This window comes from Staurois parvus, unplaced genomic scaffold (assembly GCF_062004578.1).
Source record: "Staurois parvus isolate SC_StPar_1 unplaced genomic scaffold, SC_StPar_1.0 ptg003168l, whole genome shotgun sequence".
In the NCBI taxonomy this organism is placed as follows: Eukaryota; Metazoa; Chordata; class Amphibia; order Anura; family Ranidae; genus Staurois; species Staurois parvus.
Window position 1 is genome coordinate 125,086 of NW_028320964.1, and position 25,316 is coordinate 150,401.

The 25,316-nt window shown below is 50.8% G+C and overlaps 1 protein-coding gene across 1 annotated transcript; it reads left to right on the top strand.

The window, feature by feature from the left end:
• The first annotated feature begins 1,461 nt into the window (after window positions 1-1,461).
• Window positions 1,462-24,814, top strand: LOC149428520 (high affinity cGMP-specific 3',5'-cyclic phosphodiesterase 9A-like). Its single transcript, XM_089667312.1, has 12 exons — window positions 1,462-1,599; window positions 2,814-2,856; window positions 2,939-3,007; window positions 4,684-4,770; window positions 4,930-5,034; window positions 5,803-5,885; window positions 8,097-8,253; window positions 13,289-13,399; window positions 15,081-15,185; window positions 15,356-15,484; window positions 24,082-24,159; window positions 24,462-24,814. Exons 1-12 carry the CDS (start codon window positions 1,574-1,576, stop codon window positions 24,504-24,506), a joined length of 1,038 nt encoding a protein of 345 aa, XP_089523438.1. The 5' UTR covers window positions 1,462-1,573; the 3' UTR covers window positions 24,507-24,814.
• Window positions 24,815-25,316: the final 502 nt, after the last annotated feature.

Consider the following 25,316-nt stretch of genomic DNA (forward strand, 5'->3'; position numbering starts at 1 on the left):
ATGGTGGTGGGACGATTCTGGCCATGATGACGCCACGTTGGTAGATGTGGAGATGGTGGTGGGATCATGATGGTGCCCAGTTGGTAGATGTGGAGATGGTGGTGGGATCATGATGACGCCACGTTGGTAGATGTGGAGATGGTGGTGGGATCATGATGACGCCACGTTGGTAGATGTGGAGATGGTGGTGGGACAATTCTGGCCATGATGACGCCATGTTGGTAGATGTGGAGATGGTGGTGGGACAATTCTGGCCATGATGGCGCCCAGTTGGTAGATGTGGAGATGGTGGTGGGACGATTCTGGCCATGATGGGGCCCAGTTGGTAGATGTGGAGATGGTGGTGGGATCATGATGACGCCACGTTGGTAGATGTGTAGATGGTGTTGGGATCATGATGACGCCACGTTGGTAGATGTGGGGATGGTGGTGGGACGATTCTGGCCATGATGGGGCCATGTTGGTAGATGTGGAGATGGTGGTGGGACGATTCTGGCCATGATGGTGCCCAGTTGGTAGATGTGGAGATGGTGGTGGGACGATTCTGGCCATGATGACGCCACGTTGGTAGATGTGGAGATGGTGGTGGGATCATGATGGTGCCCAGTTGGTAGATGTGGAGATGGTGGTGGGATCATGATGACGCCACGTTGGTAGATGTGGAGATGGTGGTGGGATCATGATGACGCCACGTTGGTAGATGTGGAGATGGTGGTGGGACGATTCTGGCCATGATGGCGCCCAGTTGGTAGATGTGGAGATGGTGGTGGGACGATTCTGGCCATGATGGCGCCCAGTTGGTAGATGTGGAGATGGTGGTGGGACGATTCTGGTCATGATGACGCCACGTTGGTAGATGTGGAGATGGTGGTGGGATCATGATGGGGCCATGTTGATACATGTGGAGATGGTGGTGGGACGATTCTGGCCATGATGGCGGGCAGTTGGTAGATGTGGAGATGGTGGTGGGACGATTCTGGTCATGATGACGCCACGTTGGTAGATGTGGAGATGGTGGTGGGATCATGATGGGGCCATGTTGGTAGATGTGGAGATGGCGGTGGGACGATTCTGGCCATGATGGCGCCAGTTGGTAGATGTGGAGATGGTGGTGGGACGATTCTGGTCATGATGACGCCACGTTGGTAGTTGTGGAGATGGTGGTGGATCATGATGGCGCCCAGTTGGTAGATGTGGAGATGGCGGTGGGACGATTCTGGCCATGATGGCGCCCAGTTGGTAGATGTGGAGATGGTGGTGGGACGATTCTGGCCATGATGGCGGGCAGTAGTTGGGATCGCTGTCTCTGATCTTTCTATGAGTGAGGCGTGTAGGAGGCACACCTGGCCGTGTCATGCGATGCGTGTCACCTGTCCCCTCCGTGTACACTGAGCTCTCCATACCGGTCGGGGTGGAAATTCGAGCTGATTAACCCTTCCCCGGCAGACAGGACTGACCGGTTCCTTCATAGTTACTGAACTGTTTGTAGCAATGGGACGGCGGCACACCAGGAGGGAGAGGAGCCCAGAAGAGGGACATCCAGTGACACCGCGTGACACCAAGTGATCCCAACATGGCACACGTGACACCAGACACCAGGTGAGTGCCAAGGGTGATGTCACCTATACTGCCTGCAGACCATCTCTCCGGAATGTCATCCTGACATTGGGTCCTGCTCAGCGCAGGTGACAGGTCTGTGAGATCCAATATAGGACCCACAAATGTGTCATGTGACTGGACAGAATTCTGCAGACTATCGCTCCATGGGAGAGTACAATGTACGTCCCCAGAGATCCCACACACTGCTCTGCAGACTATCGCTCCATGGGACAGAGCACAATGTACGTCCCCAGAGATCCCACACACTCCTCTGCAGACTATCGCTCCATGGGACAGAGCACAATGTACGTCCCCAGAGATCCCACACACTCCTCTGCAGACTATCGCTCCACGGACAGAGCACAATGTAAGTCCCCAAAGATCCCACACACTCCGCTGCAGACTATCGCTCCACGGACAGTACAATGTACGTCCCCTGAGATCTCACACACTTCTCTGCAGACTATCACTCCATGGGACAGAGTACAATGTACGTCCCCAGAGATCTCACACACTGCTCTGCAGACTATCGCTCCATGGGACAGAGCACAATGTACGTCCCCAGAGATCCCACACACTCCTCTGCAGACTATCGCTCCATGGGACAGAGCACAATGTACGTCCCCAGAGATCCCACACACTGCTCTGCAGACTATCGCTCCACGGGACAGAGCACAATGTCCACAGGGATCCACACTGCCACTCTGTGTACCCCCCACTATCAACTGCCACTGTGTGTACCCCCCACTATCTACTGTCACTCTGTGTGTATTCTGGCCAATTACTGTCATTCTGTGTACCCCTCACTATCAACTGCCACAGTGTGTACACCCCACTATCAACTGTGGCCAATAACTGCCACTCTGTGTGTACCCGCACTATCAACTGTCACTGTTTTTCCCATCCAATAACTGCCACTCTGTGTGTACTCCCACTATCAATTGTCACTCTGTGTGTACACCCCACTGTCAACTGCCACTCTGTGTACCCCTCTATCAACTGTCACTTTGTGTGTGCCCCCTATCAACTGCCACTTTGCGTATATACCCACTGTCAGCTGATGCTGTCTATGTAGCCTACACTATCAACTGCCAGTTTGTGTGTACCCCCAGCATCAACTGCCACTCTGTGCCCCTCCAGCATCAACTGCCACTCTGTGTGTACCCCCCTTTCAGCTGCCCCCATAATCATGTACATTTTGTGTCCCCCTGTAGTGAGACTCCGCAGGACTGGAGGGAGAAGCCGGAGACCCTCCCGGTAAGAGTCGGGTAGGAAGGAGAGGAGGATGATGGGGGATGTAGTAGTGTGTATCTGTGTGCTGAACTCTTCTCTCTTCCAGGAGGGGGAGGAGCTCCATGTGTCCCTAATGAGGCCAACATTCAATGTGTGGAAAGTGCAGCACGAGGAGGTGAGACTCCTGGGAATAAAGGAGACATACTTTCAGTTTATTTTGATTCATGGGTGATGGAGGAGTATGGGAGGGTTGGAATCCCTGGCTGGTTCTTATTACCCCATTGGGTGTCACCGGGAGAGGAAGTGATGAGGAATCCCTCATTGGACAGTTGTCACCATAACAGGAAGTGAAGGGAAACCTCTTCGAACAGAACAGAAGGGGGTTGTCACCGTTACACTGTCCATCCTGAACTAATAAAGTTTTGCCTTCAGATCCTCGGGGGAATAGCGGGAATGGCGCAGTACACCGACCGCCATGTTGTGTCTTCTATAAAAGAGTCCCGGATTGGGGAATAGCGGGAATGGCGTTGTACGCCAACCGCCATGTTGTGTCATCGGTAGAAGAGTCCCGGATTGGGGAATGGCGTTGTACACTGACTGGGAATGGTGTGCCCTGACCGCCATGTTGTGTCTTCTGTAGAAGAGTCCCAGATTGGGGAATAGTGGGAATGGCGTTGTACGCTGACCGCCATGTTGTGTCATTGGTAGAAGAGTCCCGGATTGGGGAATAGCGGGAATGGCGTTGTAGAGTGACCGCCATGTTGTGTCTTCTGTAGAAGAGTCCCGGATTGGGGAATAGCGGGAATGGCGTTGTACACCGACCGCCATGTTGTGTCATCGGTAGAAGAGTCCCGGATTGGGGAATAGCGGGTATGGCGTTGTACACCGACCGCCATGTTGTGTCATCGGTAGAAGAGTCCCGGATTGGGGAATAGCGGGTATGGCGTTGTACACCGACCGCCATGTTGTGTCTTCGGTAGAAGAGTCCCGGATTGGGGAATAGCGGGTATGGCGTTGTACACTGACTGGGAATGGTGTGCCCTGACCGCCATGTTGTGTCATCGGTAGAAGAGTCCCGGATTGGGGAATAGCGGGTATGGCGTGGTACACCGACCGCCATGTTGTGTCATCGGTAGAAGAGTCCCGGATTGGGGAATAGCGGGTATGGCGTGGTACACCGACCGCCATGTTGTGTCATCGGTAGAAGAGTCCCGGATTGGGGAATAGCGCTGTACGCCGACCGCCATGTTGTGTCTTCTGTAGAAAAGTCCCGGATTGGGGAATAGCGGGAATGGCGTTGTAGAGTGACCGCCATGTTGTGTCTTCGGTAGAAGAGTCCCGGATTGGGGAATAGCGGGTATGGCGTTGTACACCGACCGCCATGTTGTGTCATCGGTAGAAGAGTCCCGGATTGGGGAATAGCGGGAATGGCGTTGTACACCGACCGCCATGTTGTGTCATCGGTAGAAGAGTCCCGGATTGGGGAATAGCGGGAATGGCGCAGTACATGGACCGCCATGTTGTGTCTTCGGTAGAAGAGTCCCGGATTGGGGAATAGCGGGAATGGCGTTGTACACCGACCGCCATGTTGTGTCTTCGGTAGAAGAGTCCCGGATTGGGGAATAGCGGGATGGGCGTTGTACACTGACTGGGAATGGTGTGCCCTGACCGCCATGTTGTGTCATCGGTAGAAGAGTCCCGGATTGGGGAATAGCGGGAATGGCGTTGTACACCGACCGCCATGTTGTGTCTTCGGTAGAAGAGTCCCGGATTGGGGAATAGCGGGAATGGCGTTGTACACTGACTGGGAATGGTGTGCCCTGACCGCCATGTTGTGTCTTTTATTGGCAGATGCTCTCTCTCCTGGAATTCATGTTCGCTGATCTGCATCTGCCGACATATTTCAAGATGGAGGATGAGAAGCTTCGAAATTTCTTGGTGAGTCTGATTGATAATATCCGTATATCAGAAGCAAAGATGAACGTTTATTGGAGATATGTCCGGGTTCCCTTACACTCCGCCATCATGGCGGTCATTCATATGACATGGAAGGTGCGCTGAGCCGAACAATGAACTGTTTTGCCTTTTTTCCCGCAGAAAAGTGTCCAAAGTCATTACCGGGCCAATCCGTTCCACAACTTCCGACACGCCTTCTGCGTCACACAGATGATGTACAGCATGATACACCTGTGCCGCCTTCAGGTAACTCTCCATCCCTGCCCCCAATCTGTGCCTACTGCAGGTCACCCGCCATTACTTTCCCTCAATCTGTGCCTCCTGCAGGTCACCCGCCATCACTGCCCCCAATCTGTGTCTCCTGCAGGTCACCCATCATCACTACCCCCAATCTGGGTCTCTTGCAGGTCACCCGTCATCACTGCCCTCCAATCTGTGCCATCTACAAGTCACCTGTCATTGCCCCCAATCTGTGCCACCTGCAGGTCACCTGCCATTGCCTCCAATCTGTGCCACCTGCAGGTCACCTGCCATTGCCTCCAATCTGTGCCACCTGCAGGTCACCTGCCATTGCCTCCAATCTGTGCTTCCTGCAGGTCACCCGCCATCACTGCCCCCAATCTGTGCCTCCTGCAGGTAACCCACCATCACTGCCCCCAATCTATGCCTTCTGCAGGTCACCTGCCATCACTGCCCCCAATCTGTGCCTCCTGCAGGTCACCCCCCAACACTGCCCCAATGTGAGCCACCTTCAGGTAACCCACCATCACTGCCCCCAGTCTATGCCACCTTCAGGTCACCCGCCATCACTATCCCCAGTCTATGCCTCCTGCAGGTAATCTGCCACCCTACCATCAGTTCTCTGAAATGTGCTGCTACTAAGGGGAACCTTCCACAAAACGGAATGCCGGCCTATTGACCAACAACAAAGATAAAAAGAATGAAGTTGCTTAGTAACAATAAACAATATGTGGCTAATTGTATATAATTCCCTCATCCTGGCTGTTGTTTCAGGAAGGTGTATCCCCAGAGGACCTCGCTGTCCTGATGGTGGCCGCTCTCTGCCATGACCTGGACCATCCCGGCCTTAACAATGTGTGAGTCTAACCTGTACACACAATTGGGGGGGTCAGAGGGAGAACAGAGGGAATCTACAGGAGCTGATGGGGAGATTAGGATCCTTCTGTGCTGAAGGAGATGGAGGTGAAAGGAAAGAAATAAATATGGAAGGGTGATGTCTATCTCCTGGTTGACTGACTACACTTGGTAAAATACTCTATTCCGAGGTTAGTTTTGAACCTTCTTTAGTCTTGCCCCCGTGTTCTGGTTTGAGGTCTTGCCCCCGTGTTCTGGTTTGAGGTCATGCCCCCGTGTTCTGGTTTGAGGTCATGCCCCCGTGTTCTGGTTTGAGGTCTTGCCCCCGTGTTCTGGTTTGAGGTCATGCCCCCGTGTTCTGGTTTGAGGTCATGCCCCCGTGTTCTGGTTTGAGGTCTTGCCCCCGTGTTCTGGTTTGAGGTCATGCCCCCGTGTTCTGGTTTGAGGTCATGCCCCCGTGTTCTGGTTTGAGGTCTTGCCCCCGTGTTCTGGTTTGAGGCCATGCCCCCGTGTTCTGGTTTGAGGCCTTGCCCCCGTGTTCTGGTTTGAGGCCATGCCCCCGTGTTCTGGTTTGAGGCCATGCCCCCGTGTTCTGGTTTGAGGCCATGCCCCCGTGTTCTGGTTTGAGGTCTTGCCCCCGTGTTCTGGTTTGAGGCCATGCCCCCGTGTTCTGGTTTGAGGTCATGCCCCCGTGTTCTGGTTTGAGGTCATGCCCCCGTGTTCTGGTTTGAGGTCATGCCCCCGTGTTCTGGTTTGAGGTCTTGCCCCCGTGTTCTGGTTTGAGGTCATGCCCCCGTGTTCTGGTTTGAGGTCATGCCCCCGTGTTCTGGTTTGAGGTCATGCCCCCGTGTTCTGGTTTGAGGTCATGCCCCCGTGTTCTGGTTTGAGGCCTTGCCCCCGTGTTCTGGTTTGAGGCCATGCCCCCGTGTTCTGGTTTGAGGCCATGCCCCCGTGTTCTGGTTTGAGGCCATGCCCCCGTGTTCTGGTTTGAGGCCATGCCCCCGTGTTCTGGTTTGAGGCCATGCCCCCGTGTTCTGGTTTGAGGCCTTGCCCCCGTGTTCTGGTTTGAGGCCATGCCCCCGTGTTCTGGTTTGAGGCCATGCCCCCGTGTTCTGGTTTGAGGCCTTGCCCCCGTGTTCTGGTTTGAGGCCTTGCCCCCGTGTTCTGGTTTGAGGCCTTGCCCCCGTGTTCTGGTTTGAGGCCATGCCCCCGTGTTCTGGTTTGAGGTCATGCCCCCGTGTTCTGGTTTGAGGTCTTGCCCCCGTGTTCTGGTTTGAGGCCATGCCCCCGTGTTCTGGTTTGAGGTCTTGCCCCCGTGTTCTGGTTTGAGGTCATGCCCCCGTGTTCTGGTTTGAGGCCATGCCCCCGTGTTCTGGTTTGAGGCCTTGCCCCCGTGTTCTGGTTTGAGGCCTTGCCCCCGTGTTCTGGTTTGAGGCCTTGCCCCCGTGTTCTGGTTTGAGGCCATGCCCCCGTGTTCTGGTTTGAGGCCATGCCCCCGTGTTCTGGTTTGAGGTCTTGCCCCCGTGTTCTGGTTTGAGGTCATGCCCCCGTGTTCTGATTTGAGGTCATGCCCCCGTGTCCTGGTTTGAGGTCATGCCCCCGTGTCCTGGTTTGAGGTCTTGCCCCCATGTTCTGGTTTAAGGTCTTATCCCGTGTCCTTCATCTTGATTTCATACTGAAAATCCTGACCACCTGAGATTTCTTCACCCCCTTGAGGAACATAAAGGTTTCAGTCATGTCTATCCTTTCCCTTCTTTCCTCTGGACTGTACATAGTAACTTCCTCTAGTGTCTCCTGACATTCTATCCCTCAGAACTTTCACCATTTTTGTTACCCGTCTCTGGACTTGTTCTGTCTTACCAATATCGTTTTTGTATGTAAGGTCTACAGGCGGGACACATTAAGGCTGGAGGTATCAAACTGGCGGCCCTCCAGCTGTTGCCAAACTACAAGTCCCATCATTTCTCTGCCTTTGGGTGTCGTGCTTGTAACGGTCAATCTTGCAATGTCTCGTGGGACTTGTAGTTTGACAACAGCTGGAGGGCCCCAGTTTGACACCCGTGCATTTAGGGAAAAAGAAGGGGAGTATGTGACCTCCCCCTAGCCTTGGGTTTCCTCAGACAGTCAATTATCTTCGACCCTAAAATGACCATAACCCTGGACACAATAGTCATCATAATCATGTACTATCATTACTGTGACCGTGTGCTCAGATATCAGGTGAACGCCCAAACCGAACTCGCCATACGATACCAAAACAAATCGCCACTCGAGAATCACCACTGCGCCATCGCCCTGCAAATACTCGGCCAATCACAGAGCAACATCTTCTGCAATACAGAACCTGATAAAGCCCAGCACATACTGGAGGTGAGTGGAATGAACCCCTTGCCCAAGGAGACATCATACAAGACCTACTGGTCACAAATTCATAACAAGGGTCATATGTGAAATGTCATAAAAGACCTAAAAGGGCACCAAACGTGGGACAAGGGATGTGACACATTATATAAGACCCTTTGGTCAAAAATGTGTGAAGAGGGACATATGTGGAACATCATGTAAGAACTATAGGTCACCAAACGTGGGACAAGGGATACGAAAATTATACAAGACACTTTGGTCAAAAATTTGTGAAGAGGTATATTGGTGACCTATAAGTCTCATACGACATTTCACACATGTCCCTCTTCACAAATTGTTAGCCAAAGGGTCTTGTATAACTTGTCACATTCCTTGCCCCAAATTTGGTGACCTATAGGTCTTATATGACATTTCACATATGTTCCTCTTCCCAAATTTGTGACCAAAAGGTCTTGTATAATTTGTCACATCCCTTGTTCCATGTTCGGTGGCCTATAGGTCTCATATGATGTTTCACATACCTTGGTACAAATGATATGACAAATTATACAAGACCCTTTGGTCAAAAATTTGAAGAGGGACATATGTGAAACGTCATATAAGACCTATAGGCCACTGAACTTGGAATGAGGGAGCCATGTGAAATGTCATAAGAAAGCTGTAGGTCACCACACTTAAGCCAAGGGGCATACGTGATGCGTCATACTGGACCTATAGGTCACCAAACTTGGGACAAGGGATGTGGCACATTATAGAAGACCCTTTGGTCACCATTTTGTGAAGAGGGACATGTGTGAAACATCATGTAAGACCTACAGGTCACCAAACTTGGGACAAGGGATGTGACACATTATACAAGACCCTTCGATCAAACATTTGTGAAGAGGGACATTGGTGACCTATAGGTCTTATATGACATTTCACACTTGTCCCTCTTCACAAATTTGTGACCAATATGTCTTGTATAATTTGTCACATCCCTTGTTCCAAGTTTGGTGGCCTATAGGTCTCATATGACGTTTCACATAACTTGGTACAAAGGATGTGACAAATTATACAAGACCCTTTGATGTGAAGAGGGACATACAGTTGTGTTGAAAATACTAGCTGTCAGACATCACTAACCGGATCAATCGCTGTTTTTGGTGGAAATTATATTTCTACATGGCAAATAATTTCCTAGCAGGTGTAGTAGAGTCATAGAAATCCAACAGACCCGACAGTCATGACATGCATGCTGCTGATTCTGTGTCATTGAATCACTCATTGAAAGGGGCGTGTTCACAATAATAGCAGTGTGGAGTTCTATTAGTGAGGTCATTCATTCTTTGATAAACAGGTGGCAATTATTGCTCTTATTTAAGGAAGGAAGGCAGCAAATGTTGGACATGCTGGTTACAGTGCATTTCTCTCTGAAATTCTGAGGAAAATGGGTCATTCCAGACATTGTTCAGAAGAACAGCGTACCTTGATTACAAAGTTGATTGGAGGGGAAAACATATAAAGAAGTGCAGAAAATGATCAACTGCTCAGCTAAAATGATGGCAAATGCTTTAAAATGGCAACCAAAACCTGAAAGACGCGGAAGAAAGCGAAAAACTACCATTGGAATGGATAGAAGAATAGCCAACATGGCGCGGACTCAGCCAACAATCAGCTCCAGGAAGATGAAAGAAGGTGTGACGTTCCCTGTGAGGACTCAGCCAACAATCAGCTCCAGGAAGATGAAAGAAGGTGTGACGTTCCCTGTGAGGACTCAGCCAACAATCGGCCCCAGGAAGATGAAAGAAGGTGTGACGTTCCCTGTGAGGACTCAGCCAACAATCAGCTCCAGGAAGATGAAAGAAGGTGTGACGTTGTCTTGGAAATTCGCTTTAACGAATTTCTCCTTACCGTGAGTACTCGCAGTTGGATGCGCAGAAATCCCCCATAAAGCTGTGTGAATCTCGCTTACCACGACTGCAGCTAAATTACACGATTCCTGCCCATCCAAATACTTTGGTTCTGTTGAAATGTGGGGGTGGAGCTCCGTTACCCTAGAATGATCAAACGACACTCAGGATGCTGTTGCAACTCACATAAGGGCTGATTTTAGACCCAGCTCTCTGTTTTATTAAAAATACACACATGCCCCCCACATGAATAAAGTCAATCCCCTCCCACCGAACAATGCAATGGGGATTGCCTATACAGAGGATGTACATTCCAATTGGAGCATAGCCTTTGCTATTATCTATCACTGGTCCTCCCCCATGAGTCTTCTGAGGTCAGCAGACTCCTCCCCTTCCCCCCTATGAGCCATCTGAGGTCATATTTCCTGTCCTACTAGCTTCTATTGGTATGTAAAATTCTCTGCACAAGCATCTCCTAAAAATATCAGTCTGTACCTGGATGGGCCCGATACGATCTTTATTAAAACACATCCATCCGAGATACAGTTCAGATTAGTAATGGGTTGTAAGATATGCACAAGCCTACACGTGGAGTTCACACCGCTTGCGCATTGCGTTATGAAGCCCACGCGGTACCATGCTGCTGATATGCGGATACAGGCCCACGGTCTACTGACAGCAGCATTCGCATGGAATGCCGTGGTGGTATACACGCCGGTCTATAAGCGCAGATCTGCCATCTCATCCATTACCAAGCCGAGTACTGTAATACATACATTGTACATGCGCATGGCCCAATTGCAGCCTTCAGAGCTTTAATTAAGCCACACGAGAGACATATGAATAACACGAATATATGACACATTTAAAGTTCGACCAACAATACAAAATTTCCATGACAACGTTCCCTGTGAGGACTCAGCCAACAATCAGCTCCAGGAAGATGAAAGAAGGTGTGACGTTCCCTGTGAGGACTGTTACAATTAGAAGACGCCGATGTGAAGCCAAGCTATCTGCAAGAAGTCCCTGCAAAGTCCCACTGTTGGAGGAAAGACGTGCTGAAGAGGTTACAATCTGCCAAAGAGCACATTGACCGGCCTAAAGAGAAATGGTGCAACATTTTGTGGACTGATGAAAGTAAGATTGTTCTTTTTGGGTCTAGTGGGCGGAGACAGTTTGTCAGACGACCCCCAAACACTGAATTCAAGCCACAGTACACTGTGAAGACCGTGAAGCATGGTGGTGCAAGCATCATGATATGGGGATGTTTCTCATACTACGGTGTTGGGCCTATTTATCGCATGCCAGGGATCAGGGATCAGTTTGAATACATCAGAATACTTGAAGAGGTCATGCTGCCTTATGCTGAGGAGGAAATGCCCTTGAAATGGGTGTTCCAACAAGACAACGACCCCAAACACACCAGTAAACGTGCAACATCTTGGTTCCAGACCAACAAGATGGACGTTATGGAGTGGCCAGCCCAATCCCCGGATCTTCATCCAATAGAAAACTTGTGGGGTGACATCAAAAATGCAGTTTCTGAGGCCAAACCAAGAAATAGAGAAGAACTGTGGAATGTGGTCCAATCATCCTGGGCTGGAATACCTGATCACAGGGGCCAGAAGTTGGGGGACTCCATGCAACACAGATGTACAGCAGTTCTCAGAAACAGTGCGACTACAACCAAATATTCATGAAGTCATTCAAAGGAAAGCAAAATCTTCAAACATTTCTCAGTTTATATAGTGAATGTTGGAGTTTGTAAAGAAGAATACAAACACGGCCATTTTTTTGAACCGTCTAATATTCACTTTTCTTCCATTTTTTTAGAGGAACAACACAAATTTGATGTATTTTTCTTCATGTTGTGATTTGGAATAGAATGTGTCGTGTTCCCAATGCATTTGTGTGGATGGAAATAAAAGGATTAGAGGGATTTGCAGCTTTACTCACTTTTATCATCACACGGATATTATTCTGAACACAACTGTATGTGAAACGTCATATAGGTCACCACACTTGGATTGAGGGACCCATGTTAAATGTCATAAGAAACCTATAGGTCACCACCGTTAAGCCTAGGGCCATATGTGATGCGTGATACTAGACCTATCAGTCACCAGACTTGGGACAAGGGATGTGACAAAATTATACAAGACATTTTGGTCATAAATTGGTGACCTATAGGTCTCATATGACGTTTCACATATGTCCCTCCTTCACACATTTTTGACCAAAGGGTCTTATATAATGTGTCACATCCCGTGTCCCAAGTTTGGTGACCTATAGGTCTTATATGATGTTTCACATATGTCCCACTTCACAAAACTTGGGACAAGGGATGTGACACATTATATAAGACCCTTTGGTCAAAAATTTGTGAAGTGAAACATCATATAGGTCACCAAACTTGGAATGAGGGACCCATGTGAAAGCTATAGGACACCACAGTTGGAATGAGGGGCCCATGTGAAAGCTATAGGTCACCACAGTTGGAATGAGGGGCCCATGTGAAAGCTATAGGTCACCACAGTTGGAATGAGGGGCCCATGTGAAAGCTATAGGTCACCACAGTTGGAATGAGGGACCCATGTGAAAGCTATAGGTCACCACAGTTGGAATGAGGGGCCCATGTGAAAGCTATAGGTCACCACAGTTGGAATGAGGGGCCCATGTGAAAGCTATAGGTCACCACAGTTGGAATGAGGGACCCATGTGAAAGCTATAGGTCACCACAGTTGGAATGAGGGGCCCATGTGAAAGCTATAGGTCACCACAGTTGGAATGAGGGACCCATGTGAAAGCTACAGGTCACCACAGTTAAGCCAAGGGGGCGTATGTGATGCGTCATACCAGACCTATCAGTCACCAGACTTGGAATGGTGGATGTACGTGGATCATCATGGTGGACACATCACTATATTTCAGATAAAAGATTCCTATAACACGTCATACAAGACCCGTGTATAGAACGCCATACTTCGGCCAAGAGAGATATGTCACTCTATATGAGGCAAAGGACATATACAGCACGTCATACACATGCATGTGACAGCATTAGGACACAGAGACCCATAACACGTGATAATGGAGATACACGTCAGTAGGTGTGCATGGAATAATTTGTCTTTATGTTTCTTTCTCAGGGAATTGTGGAATTAATTTTAGCCACGGATATGACCCATCATGGCGGCATCCTACAGGCACTACAGGAGCTCCAGAACTTCAGCTTTTCCAACGCAGACCATGTGACCGTGGTAAGAACAAGGAGCTTCTCCAACCAATAACCCCGAAACTCTCTAGAGTGTTCCGTATTCCGGCCTCTGGAGGGGAAGGCAATGCAAGAGGGCCCAATGACCACACAGGAGTTGTATGAACCGTGGGATGCCAGGTCTGGTTAGGGCACAGAGGGACGGAAAGTAGAGGAGACCAAGGAGAAGAAAGGAGGCAGAAACCGATGATCAGATCCAGTAGCCATCTACAATCAGGGCAGGCAGCAGATGATCAGATCCAGTAGCCGTCTACAATCAGGGCAGGCAGCACATAATCAGATCCAGTAGCCGTCTACAATCAGGGCAGGCAGCAGATGATCAGATCCAGCAGCCGTCTACAATCAGGGCAGGCAGCAGCTGATGAGATCCAGTAGCCATCTACAATCAGGGCAGGCAGCATATGATCAAATCCAGTAGCCATCTAAAATCAGGGCAGGCAGCAGCTGATCAGATCCAGTAGCCGTCTACAATCAGGGCAGGCAGCAGCTGATCAGGTCCAGCAGCCGTCTACAATCAGGGCAGGCAGCAGCTGATCAGATCCAGTAGCTGTCTACTATCAGGGCAGGCAGCAGCTGATCAGATCCAGTAGCTGTCTACTATCAGGACAGGCAGCAGCTGATCAGATCCAGTAGCTGTCTACTATCAGGGCAGGCAGCAGCTGATCAGGTTCAGTAGCCATCTATATTTAGGGCAGGCAGCAGATGATCAGATCCAGTAGCCATCTATAATTAGGGCAGGCAGCAGCTGATCAGGTCCAGCAGCCGTCTACAATCAGGGCAGGCAGCAGATGATCAGATTCAGCAGCCGTCTACAATCAGGGCAGGCAGCAGATGATCAGATCCAGTAGTCATCTATAATCAGAACAGGCAGCAGATGATCAGATCCAGCAGCCGTCTACAATCAGGGCAGGCAGCAGATGATCAGATCCAGTAGCCGTCTACTATCAGGGCAGGCAGCAGCTGATCAGATCCAGTAGCTGTCTACTATCAGGACAGGCAGCAGCTGATCAGATCCAGTAGCTGTCTACTATCAGGACAGGCAGCAGCTGATCAGATCCAGTAGCTGTCTACTATCAGGGCAGGCAGCAGCTGATCAGATCCAGTAGTCATCTATGATCAGAACAGGCAGCAATGATCAGATCCAGCAGCCGTCTATAATCAGGGCAGGCAGCAGATGATCAGATCCAGCAGCCGCCTACAATCAGGGTAGGCAGCAGATGATCAGATCCAGTAGCCGTCTACAATCAGGGCAGGCAGCAGATGATCAGATCCAGCAGCCGTCTACAATCAGGGCAGGCAGCAGATGATCAGATCCAGCAGCCGCCTACAATCAGGGCAGGCAGCAGATGATCAGATCCAGTAGCCGTCTACAATCAGGGCAGGCAGCAGATGATCAGACATATCGGAATCAGTTTTCCTTTGGAATTGTGATCTCCATCCTCAGTTTTCCAGGATTCCCAGTGGCTCCAGTTTTGACATCATTGGTCTAGTGGACATTAGGAGGTCCTATGATGAGTAGGACTCTGGGTGGTAAGGGACAGCGGGTGGTATCTTCGGATAATTCAAACTTTGACCTTAACACTTTCTTCTCTTGCGTGCTGTAACCTCCGACCCCGGCACCATCCTGCGTCACCTCGCTGCCATTTTTTGATGCGCATTTCTTGCAGCTGAAGAAAGGCCTCATTAAATTCTGTGACATCTCGAATGAAGCTCGTCCAGCAGAACAAGCCGAGATCTGGGCGGACGTATTAATGGAGGAATATTTCCTGCAGGTTGGTCATAGATGAATACAATAGGAATCATACTGGGATGGGGAGACCAATGTTCTCTTCTGAGATTCTGCCACCTCCTCCAGTCTCGGGCCCAGTTGGGTTGCCCTGGAATGGGGTGGAATACTCTGCTTGGACTATATGGTGGCCTCAACCTTCTCCTCCTCTTCCAGAGTGACCAGGAGAAGACAATGGGACTTCCTGTGACGCCGTACATGGACCGTGACACCGTCACCAAAGCCGAATCTCAGAAATCCTTCATCCAGTTTCTGCTGCTTCCTCTATGTCAGGCCTTGTGTAAGGTAAGTACACATCTACATTTGTGTGTCAATATCTCTATCCATCAGGGCTGGACTCTCTGTGAGGAAAGTTCATGTCTATAAAAAAATGGGGCCGGGCTCTTTGTGAAGGAAGTATGCATCACAAATGTGAGGTAAGTACACATCTATACTTTACCAGGACTGGACCCTAGGCGAGCCAAGTACACATCTAAAGCTAACCAGGCCTGTTCCTACATGAGGTAAGTACATATCTAAAAGCTAACCAGGCCTGTTCCTACATGAGGTAAGTACACATCTAAAAGCTAACCAGGCCTGTTCCTACATGAGGTAAGTACACATCTAAAAGCTAACCAGGCCTGTTCCTACATGAGGTAAGTACACATCTAAAAGCTAACCAGGCCTGTTCCTACATGAGGTAAGTACATATCTAAAAGCTAACCAGGCCTGTTCCTACATGAGGTAAGTACATATCTAAAAGCTAACCAGGCCTGTTCCTACATGAGGTAAGTACATATCTAAAAGCTAACCAGGCCTGTTCCTACATGAGGTAAGTACATATCTAAAGCTAACCAGGCCTGTTCCTACATGAGGTAAGTACATATCTAAAAGCTAACCAGGCCTGTTCCTACATGAGGTAAGTACATATCTAAAGCTAACCAGGCCTGTTCCTACATGAGGTAAGTACATATCCAAAAGCTAACCAGGCCTGTTCCTACATGAGGTAAGTACATATCTAAAAGCTAACCAGGCCTGTTCCTACATGAGGTAAGTACATATCTAAAAGCTAACCAGGCCTGTTCCTACATGAGGTAAGTACATATCTAAAAGCTAACCAGGCCTGTTCCTACATGAGGTAAGTACACATCTATACTTTACCAGGACTGGACCCTGGGCGAGCCAAGTACACATCTAAAGCTAACCAGGCCTGTTCCTACATGAGGTAAGTACTTGTTACCAACAGTATCAGGTTCTACATGAGGTAAGTAGACATCTAAAGCTAACCAGGTCTGTTCCTACATGAGGTAAGTACACATCTAAAAGCTAACCGGGCCTGTTCCTACATGAGGTAAGTACTTGTTACCAACAGTGTTGAGTTCTACAAGGTAAGTAGACATCTAAAGCAAGCCAGGCCTGTCCCTACATGAGGTAAGTACTTGTGTACTTACCTCATGTAGAACCTGACACGGTTAGTAACAAGTACTTACCTCATGTAGGAACAGGCCTGGTTAGCTTTAGATGTGTACTTACCTCATGTAGGAACAGACCTGGTTAGCTTTAGATGTTACAAGCAGTGTCAGGTTCTACATGAGGTAAGTACACATCTAAAGCTAACCAGGCCTGTTCCTACATGAGGTAAGTACTTGTCGCCAACATGGTCGGGTCCTACATGAAGTACACATCTATATCTAAGGGCTTTATGCAAGGGGAGTACAGGTTTATACCTAACATGGCCAGGCCTAGGTGAGGTAAGTACACTTCTATGACAGAACCTGGCTCTGTGAGGTAAGCATTCATCTAAATCTTAGAGGGCCCCACATGAGGTAAGTATACATCCAAATCTAGCAGGATCAGGGACTATAAATACACATCCATACTTAATAGTACTGGGCCCCATGGGAGAAGAAAACATCTTTGAGAACGATGGACCCTGTATGGTGTACACATCTATATCATATAGGACTGGGGCCCCTGTGCAGGGGGGCTAGGACCCATCACTACTCCAGAGTTGGGGGGGGGGGGGGGGGAAGGACCCATCACTACTCCAGAATGGGGGGGTGGGAAGGACCCATCACTACTCCAGAGTGGGAGGGGGGGTGTGGAAAGGATCCATCACTACTACAGAGTGAGAGGGGGGGTGTGGAAAGGACCCATCACTACTCCAGAGTGGGAAGGGGGGGTGTGGAAAGGACCCATCACTACTCCAGAGTGGGAAGGGGGTGTGTGGAAAGGACCCATCACTACTCCAGAGTGGGAAGGGGGTGTGTGGAAAGGACCCATCACTACTCCAGAGTGGGAAGGGGGTGTGTGGAAAGGACCCATCACTACTCCAGAGTGGGAAGGGGGGGTGTGGAAAGGACCCATCACTACTCCAGAGTGGGAAGGGGGGGGTGTGGAAAGGACCCATCACTACTCCAGAGTGGGAAGGGGGTGTGTGGAAAGGACCCATCACTACTCCAGAGTGGGAACGACCCATCACTACTCGAGTGGGAAGGGGGGTGTGGAAAAAACCCATCACTACTCCAGAGTGGGAAGGGGGTGTGGAAAGGACCCATCACTACTCCAGAGTGGGGGGGGGTGGAAAGGACCCATCACTACTCCAGAGTGGGGGGGGTGTGGAAAGGACCCATCACTACTCCAGAGTGGGAAGGGGGGGTGTGGAAGGGACCCATCACTACTCCAGAGTGGGAGGGGGGTGTGTGGAAAGGACCCATCACTACTCCAGAGTGGGAGGGGGGTGTGGAAAGGACCCATCACTACTCCAGAGTGGGAGGGGGGGGTGTGGAAAGGACCCATCACTACTCCAGAGTGGGAGGGGGGGTGTGGAAAGGACCCATCACTACTCCAGAATGGGAGGGGGTGTGTGGAAAGGACCCATTACTACTCCAGAGTGGGAGAGGGGTGTTTGGAAAGGACCCATCACTACTCCAGAGTGGGAGGGGGTGTGGGATAGACCCATCACTACTCCAGAGTGGGGGAAGGACCCATCACTACTCCAGAGTGCGGGGGTGGGAAGGACCCATCACTACTCCAGAGTGGGGGTGTGTAAGAAGGACCCATCACTACTCCAGAGTGGGGGTGTGTAAGAAGGACCCATCACTATTCCAGAGTGGGGGGGGGTGGAAAGGACCCATCACTATTCCAGAGTGGGGGGGGGGGTGGAAAGGACCCATCACTATTCCAGAGTGGGGGGTGTGGGAAGGACCCATCACTACTCCTCGGTGGGAAAGGACCCACTGCTGCTCCATGGTGAGGAAGGGGTGGGAGGGAAGGACCCATTTCTGCTCCAATGTGGGAGAATGACCCAAGTATGTACATGGATGGAGTGGTAAACTCAGGTCATGATGTAATCACACCATAGATGGTGTCACAGAGCTACTCCCCCCTCTGGCCGAGCGCCAGCAAGTCTGCCTTCCCGCATGTGGATTGACCACATGTAGGCTCCACTCCTGTAGCCCCCCCTCCCTGTCTCCACCAATGCCAAGTCTCAGGTTACCACGGCAACGAGAACGCTCCCGGCTCCGCATATAATCCTGGAGCGGGCCACGGTCTCTGTTGTGTGGCTCCCTCCTGCTGAGCAAGGTCTGTGCTTGGTCCCCCCCTCCTCCTTCAATGGCAGACTGCAAGCCTGCTCCACCTCCCAGCCCTCTCCGCCCCCAGGCTCTCCACTGCTAGCTGGTGAGAGGATTAACCCCATTGTACCCGGACCTCTGCCCTGCCTTGGCCCTCTGTGCCCTGACCCGCATCCGATGTATTGGACTAACCCCGTTGTGCCCAGACTTCTGCTCTGTGGTGGACTTAGCCCGATTCTGCCCGAAACCCTTGCCTGTGGACTCCAACCCCTACGGTGCACCGCCGCTCTGTCCTATTGAACCCTGTGGAGCATCGGCCCCCCGTTTTCCCACATTGCCATCATGAGAACCCTACTGTATTGCTGTGTCTTGGTTGCTCTGTGGACCAGCTGTTCTATTGTCTGCACCCTGAAAACCCCCCAATAAACACCCCGCACGTTGGGTTCCGTGCGGTCCCTCTCCGTGTGGTCCCTCTCCGTGTGGTCCCTCTCTGCGCTCCTAGTTCATCACAGACGGTATCATCCTCACCATAAATCACCAAATATATGCTTGGGACCTCAATTACATCTCCAATAGCGACACTCAAAAATACCTCAAAGACTTGTTAAGTTCCCGCAATATTTTATTACAAAAATCTTATTAAAAACTGCCAAATGCGTATAAAAAGTACAATACAAATAAAAACCCACAACAATGGAGGGTACACAATAGTGCCACTGTGGACAGTAGTCTCTGCGTTTTCATGGACCCCCGCTTCTTCAGGACCCTGGGTGTCCCTCACTCCAGAGACAGCCTGGAACAGGTCCAATGTGAAGGACCGAGCTACAAGAGCTGTAAAAACATCGATATCACCTCTTTAGGAGGAGGGTGAAGGGGAGGACCTGAGGAACTGGGGTGAGATATTAAAGAACCCTCTCCTGGGAGGAACAGAGGCTTCTAGTAGCCGCTTCTTCCCAAGGAGAGAGCTGCCTGCCCATCATGCCGAGGTTCCGGCTTCACTACCTGGAGTTCCAGCCATGAACAAACATGTAGAGAGGCTGAGCGTTCTCAGCCCCAACGTGCATACTTGTACCCCATTATTATTGTTTGATGAAGGACAGGGCGGGGTATCCTCCATTATTATAGGATCAGGGACGGGGAGGGGCATCCTCCATTATTATAGGATCAGGGACGGGGCGGGGCATCCTCCATTATTATAGGATCAGGGCGGGGTATCCTCCATTATTATAGGATCAGGGCGGGGTATCCTCCATTATTATAGGATCAGGGACGGGGCGGGGTATCCTCCATTAGTATAGGATCAGGGACGGGGCGGGGTATCCTCCATTATTATAGGATCAGGGATGGGGCGGGGTATCCTCCATTATTATAGGATGAGGACGGGGCGGGGTATCCTCCATTATTATAGGATCAGGGACGGGGCATCCTCCATTATTATAGGATCAGGGGCGGGGCAGGGTATCCTCCATTATTATAGGATCAGGGACAGGGCGGGGCATCCTCCATTATTATAGGATCAGGGACGGGGCATCCTCCATTATTATAGGATCAGGGGTGGGGCGGGGTATCCTCCATTATTATAGGATCAGAGACGGGGTATCCTCCATTATTATAGGATCAGAGACGGGGTATCCTCCATTATTATAGGATCAGAGACGGGGTATCCTCCATTATTATAGGATCAGGGGCGGGGCGGGGTATCCTCCATTATTATAGGATCAGGGGCGGGGTATCCTCCATTATTATAGGATCAGGGACGGGGCGGGTATCCTCCATTATTATAGGATCAGGGACGGGGCGGGGTATCCTCCATTATTATAGGATCAGGGACGGGGCGGGTATCCTCCATTATTATAGGATCAGGGACGGGGCGGGGTATCCTCCATTATTATAGGATCAGGGACGGGGCGGGGTATCCTCCATTATTATAGGATCAGGGACGGGGCGGGGTATCCTCCATTATTATAGGATCAGGGACGGGGCGGGGTATCCTCCATTATTATAGGATCAGGGACAGGGCGGGGTATCCTCATTATTATAGGATCGGGGGCGGGGCGGGGTATCCTCCATTATTATAGGATCAGAGACGGGGTATCCTCCATTATTATAGGATCAGGGACGGGGGCGGGGTATCCTCCATTATTATAGGATCAGGGACAGGGCGGGGCATCCTCCATTATTATAGGATCAGAGACGGGGTATCCTCCATTATTATAGGATCAGGGGCGGGGCGGGGTATCCTCCATTATTATAGGATCAGGGACGAGGCGGGGTATCCTCCATTATTATAGGATCAGGGACGGGGCGGGTATCCTCCATTATTATAGGATCAGGGACGGGGCGGGGCATCCTCCATTATTATAGGATCAGGGGCGGGGTATCCTCCATTATTATAGGATCAGGGGCGGGGTATCCTCCATTATTATAGGATCAGGGACGGGGCAGGGAATCCTCCATTGTTATAGGATCAGGGACGGGGCAGGGAATCCTCCATTATTATAGGATCAGGGATGGGGCGGGGTATCCTCATTATAGGATCAGGGATGGGGCGGGGTATCCTCATTATAGGATCAGGGATGGGGCGGGGTATCCTCCATTATTATAGGATCAGGGGCGGGTATCCTCCATTATTATAGGATCAGGGACGGGGCGGGGTATCCTCCATTATTATAGGATCAGGGACGGGGCGGGGTATCCTCCATTATTATAGGATCAGGGATGGGGTGGGGCATCCTCCATTATTATAGGATCAGGGGCGGGGCGGGGTATCCTCCATTATTATAGGATCAGGGGCGGGGTATCCTCCATTATTATAGGATCAGGGACGGGGCGGGGTATCCTCCATTATTATAGGATCAGGGACGGGGCGGGTATCCTCCATTATTATAGGATCAGGGACGGGGCGGGGTATCCTCCATTATTATAGGATCAGGGACGGGGCGGGGTATCCTCCATTATTATAGGATCAGGGACGGGGCGGGGTATCCTCCATTATTATAGGATCAGGGACGGGGCGGGGTATCCTCCATTATTATAGGATCAGGGGCGGGGCGGGGTATCCTCCATTATTATAGGATCAGGGACGGGGCGGGGTATCCTCCATTATTATAGGATCAGGGACGGGGCATCCTCCATTATTATAGGATCAGGGACGGGGCGGGGTATCCTCCATTATTATTGTTTGATGAAGGACGGGGCGGGTATCCTCCATTATTATAGGATCAGGGACGGGGCGGGTATCCTCCATTATTATAGGATCAGGGACGGGGCGGGTATCCTCCATTATTATAGGATCAGGGACGGGGCATCCTCCACTATTATAGGATCAGGGATGGGGCGGGGCATCCTCCATTATTATAGGATCAGGGGCGGGGCGGGGCATCCTCCATTATTATAGGATCAGGGATGGGGCGGGGTATCCTCCATTATTATAGGATCAGGGACGGGGCGGGTATCCTCCATTATTATAGGATCAGGGATGGGGCGGGGTATCCTCCATTATTATAGGATCAGGGACGGGGCGGGTATCCTCCATTATTATAGGATCAGGGACGGGGCGGGTATCCTCCATTATTATAGGATCAGGGACGGGGCGGGTATCCTCCATTATTATAGGATCAGGGACGGGGCATCCTCCACTATTATAGGATCAGGGACGGGGCGGGGCATCCTCCATTATTATAGGATCAGGGGCGGGGCGGGGTGTCCTCCATTATTATAGGATCAGGGACGGGGCGGGGTATCCTCCATTATTATAGGATCAGGGACGGGGCGGGGCATCCTCCATTATTATAGGATCAGGGACGGGGGCGGGGTATCCTCCATTATTATAGGATCAGGGACAGGGCGGGGCATCCTCCATTATTATAGGATCAGAGACGGGGTATCCTCCATTATTATAGGATCAGAGACGGGGTATCCTCCATTATTATAGGATCAGGGACGGGGCAGGGAATCCTCCATTATTATAGGATCAGGGACGGGGCAGGGAATCCTCCATTATTATAGGATCAGGGACGGGGCGGGGTATCCTCCATTATTATAGGATCAGGGACGGGGCGGGGCATCCTCCATTATTATAGGATCAGGGACGGGGAGGGGCATCCTCCATTATTATAGGATCAGGGACAGGGCGGGGTATCCTCATTATTATAGGATCAGGGACGGGGCAGGGAATCCTCCATTATTATAGGATCAGGGACGGGGCGGGGTATCCTCCATTATTATAGGATCAGGGACGGGGCGGGGTATCCTCCATTATTATAGGATCAGGGACGGGGCAGGGAATCCTCCATTATTATAGGATCAGGGACGGGGCGGGGTATCCTCATTATAGGATCAGGGATGGGGCGGGGTATCCTCATTATAGGATCAGGGATGGGGCGGGGTATCCTCCATTATTATAGGATCAGGGGCGGGTATCCTCCATTATTATAGGATCAGGGACGGGGCATCCTCCACTATTATAGGATCAGGGGCGGGGCATCCTCCACTTATTATAGGATCAGGGGCGGGGCATCCTCCATTATTATAGGATCAGGGACGGGGCGGGGTATCCTCCGTTATTATAGGATCAGGGACGGGGGGCGGGGTATCCTCCATTATTATAGGATCAGGGGCGGGGTATCCTCCGTTATTATAGGATCAGGGACGGGGCGGGGCATCCTCCATTATTATAGGATCAGGGGCGGGGTATCCTCCATTATTATAGGATCAGGGGCGGGGTATCCTCCATTATTATAGGATCAGGGGCGGGGTATCCTCCATTATTATAGGATCAGGGACGGGGCGGGTATCTTCCATTATTATAGGATCAGGGACGGGGCGGGGTATCCTCCATTATTATAGGGATCAGCGATGGGGCGGGGCATCCTCCATTATTATAGGATCAGGGACGGGGCGGGGTATCCTCCGTTATTATAGGATCAGGGACGGGGGCGGGGTATCCTCCGTTATTATAGGATCAGGGGCGGGGCGGGGTATCCTCCATTATTATAGGATCAGGGACGGGGCGGGGTATCCTCCGTTATTATAGGATCAGGGACGGGGGCGGGGGTATCCTCCGTTATTATAGGATCAGGGGCGGGGCGGGGTATCCTCCGTTATTATAGGATCAGGGATGGGGCGGTTATCCTCCATTATATTTGAGTACCTTCAAACTATTTAATTTCCATAGTTTTTACCCCCCCTCCCCCCGCCCAATCTTCTACCAATTTATAAATCGAACACCTAGAAGTCACGGCGGTCTGGAGGAAAGCGCTATGACGTGTAGAATGTGGAATGAAATGGGGTCCCATTATCTGATAATGAACCGTTTTCATATTCCAGATCTTCCCCCAGCTGGACTCCTGGGCACTACAGCCGCTTCTGGACGCCAGGCTGCGATACGAGAGACAGGCGGAACAGGTAACCAGAGCCTGCACACCCTCAGCTCAGATTGGCGCCTTCCTTCCCCCAACATCAAATAAAAGACAATAATGGTTCTTCATCCTAGCCAGGTGGTGTTCAGGTTACAGCATTGGCTATGACCAAACCAATCCATGACCCAATCCCTGGCCAGCAGGTAGAATGACCTCCAACAACCGTTGGACACCAAGACCTGGGTACACACCTTGGTCCTCCCCCATCTCCAAAACACCGGAACTCCTACCGCTCATTTCTGAATGGAGTAGATGAGAGGTTAGGTACTCATCTCTGTCCTCTTCCAGGTGGAGCTCCTCCGACGTCACATGGAATCTCTGGCGCCGATGTGAAGACAGAAGTCCGATCCCAGCGCCGGATGATGCAAGAGGATCTCTCGGAATGAAGCCTCCATCCAACCAACCAACCAACCAACCCAGGAGGCCAGGCCCAGAGCACCACACTCCTGTCTACCAATATCAGCAGAGAAGGGGGAAGATGAGTGACAGCACATGAAAATGTCTGCAAGGAGATCAATGAAGGAACAACTCCACACCACATGGTCAGAAATAAAAATTATTCAAAAACAAAAAAGAACATATGTATATTTTATCTCATTAAAAAACTCCTCCAACCAGGTCATTGGAGGACAAAGTAATAATTTCCTGGAATTTCTTTTACTCAACCAAAATTTAGGCTTTTCGCTGTCTCAACACCACCAACTATGCTCCCAAGGGGGCGGACTTTAGTGGGAGTGCTAGTCCCTCCAGGGGGTAGTCTTCAGTAGGGATGCTAGGCCCTCCAAGGGGGGTAGTCTTCAGTAGGGATGCTAGGCCCTCCAAGGGGGGTAGTCTTCAGTAGGGATGCTAGGCCCTCCAAGGGGGGTAGTCTTCAGTAGGGATGCTAGGCCCTCCAAGGGGGGTAGTCTTCAGTAGGGATGCTAGGCCCTCCAAGGGGGGTAGTCTTCAGTAGGGATGCTAGGCCCTCCAAGGGGGGTAGTCTTCAGTAGGATGCTAGTCCCTCAAGGGGGTAGTCTTCAGTAGGGATGCTAGGCCCTCCAAGGGGGGTAGTCTTCAGTAGGGATGCTAGTCCCTCCAAGGGGGGTAGTCTTCAGTAGGGATGCTAGTCCCTCCAAGGGGGGTAGTCTTCAGTAGGGATGCTAG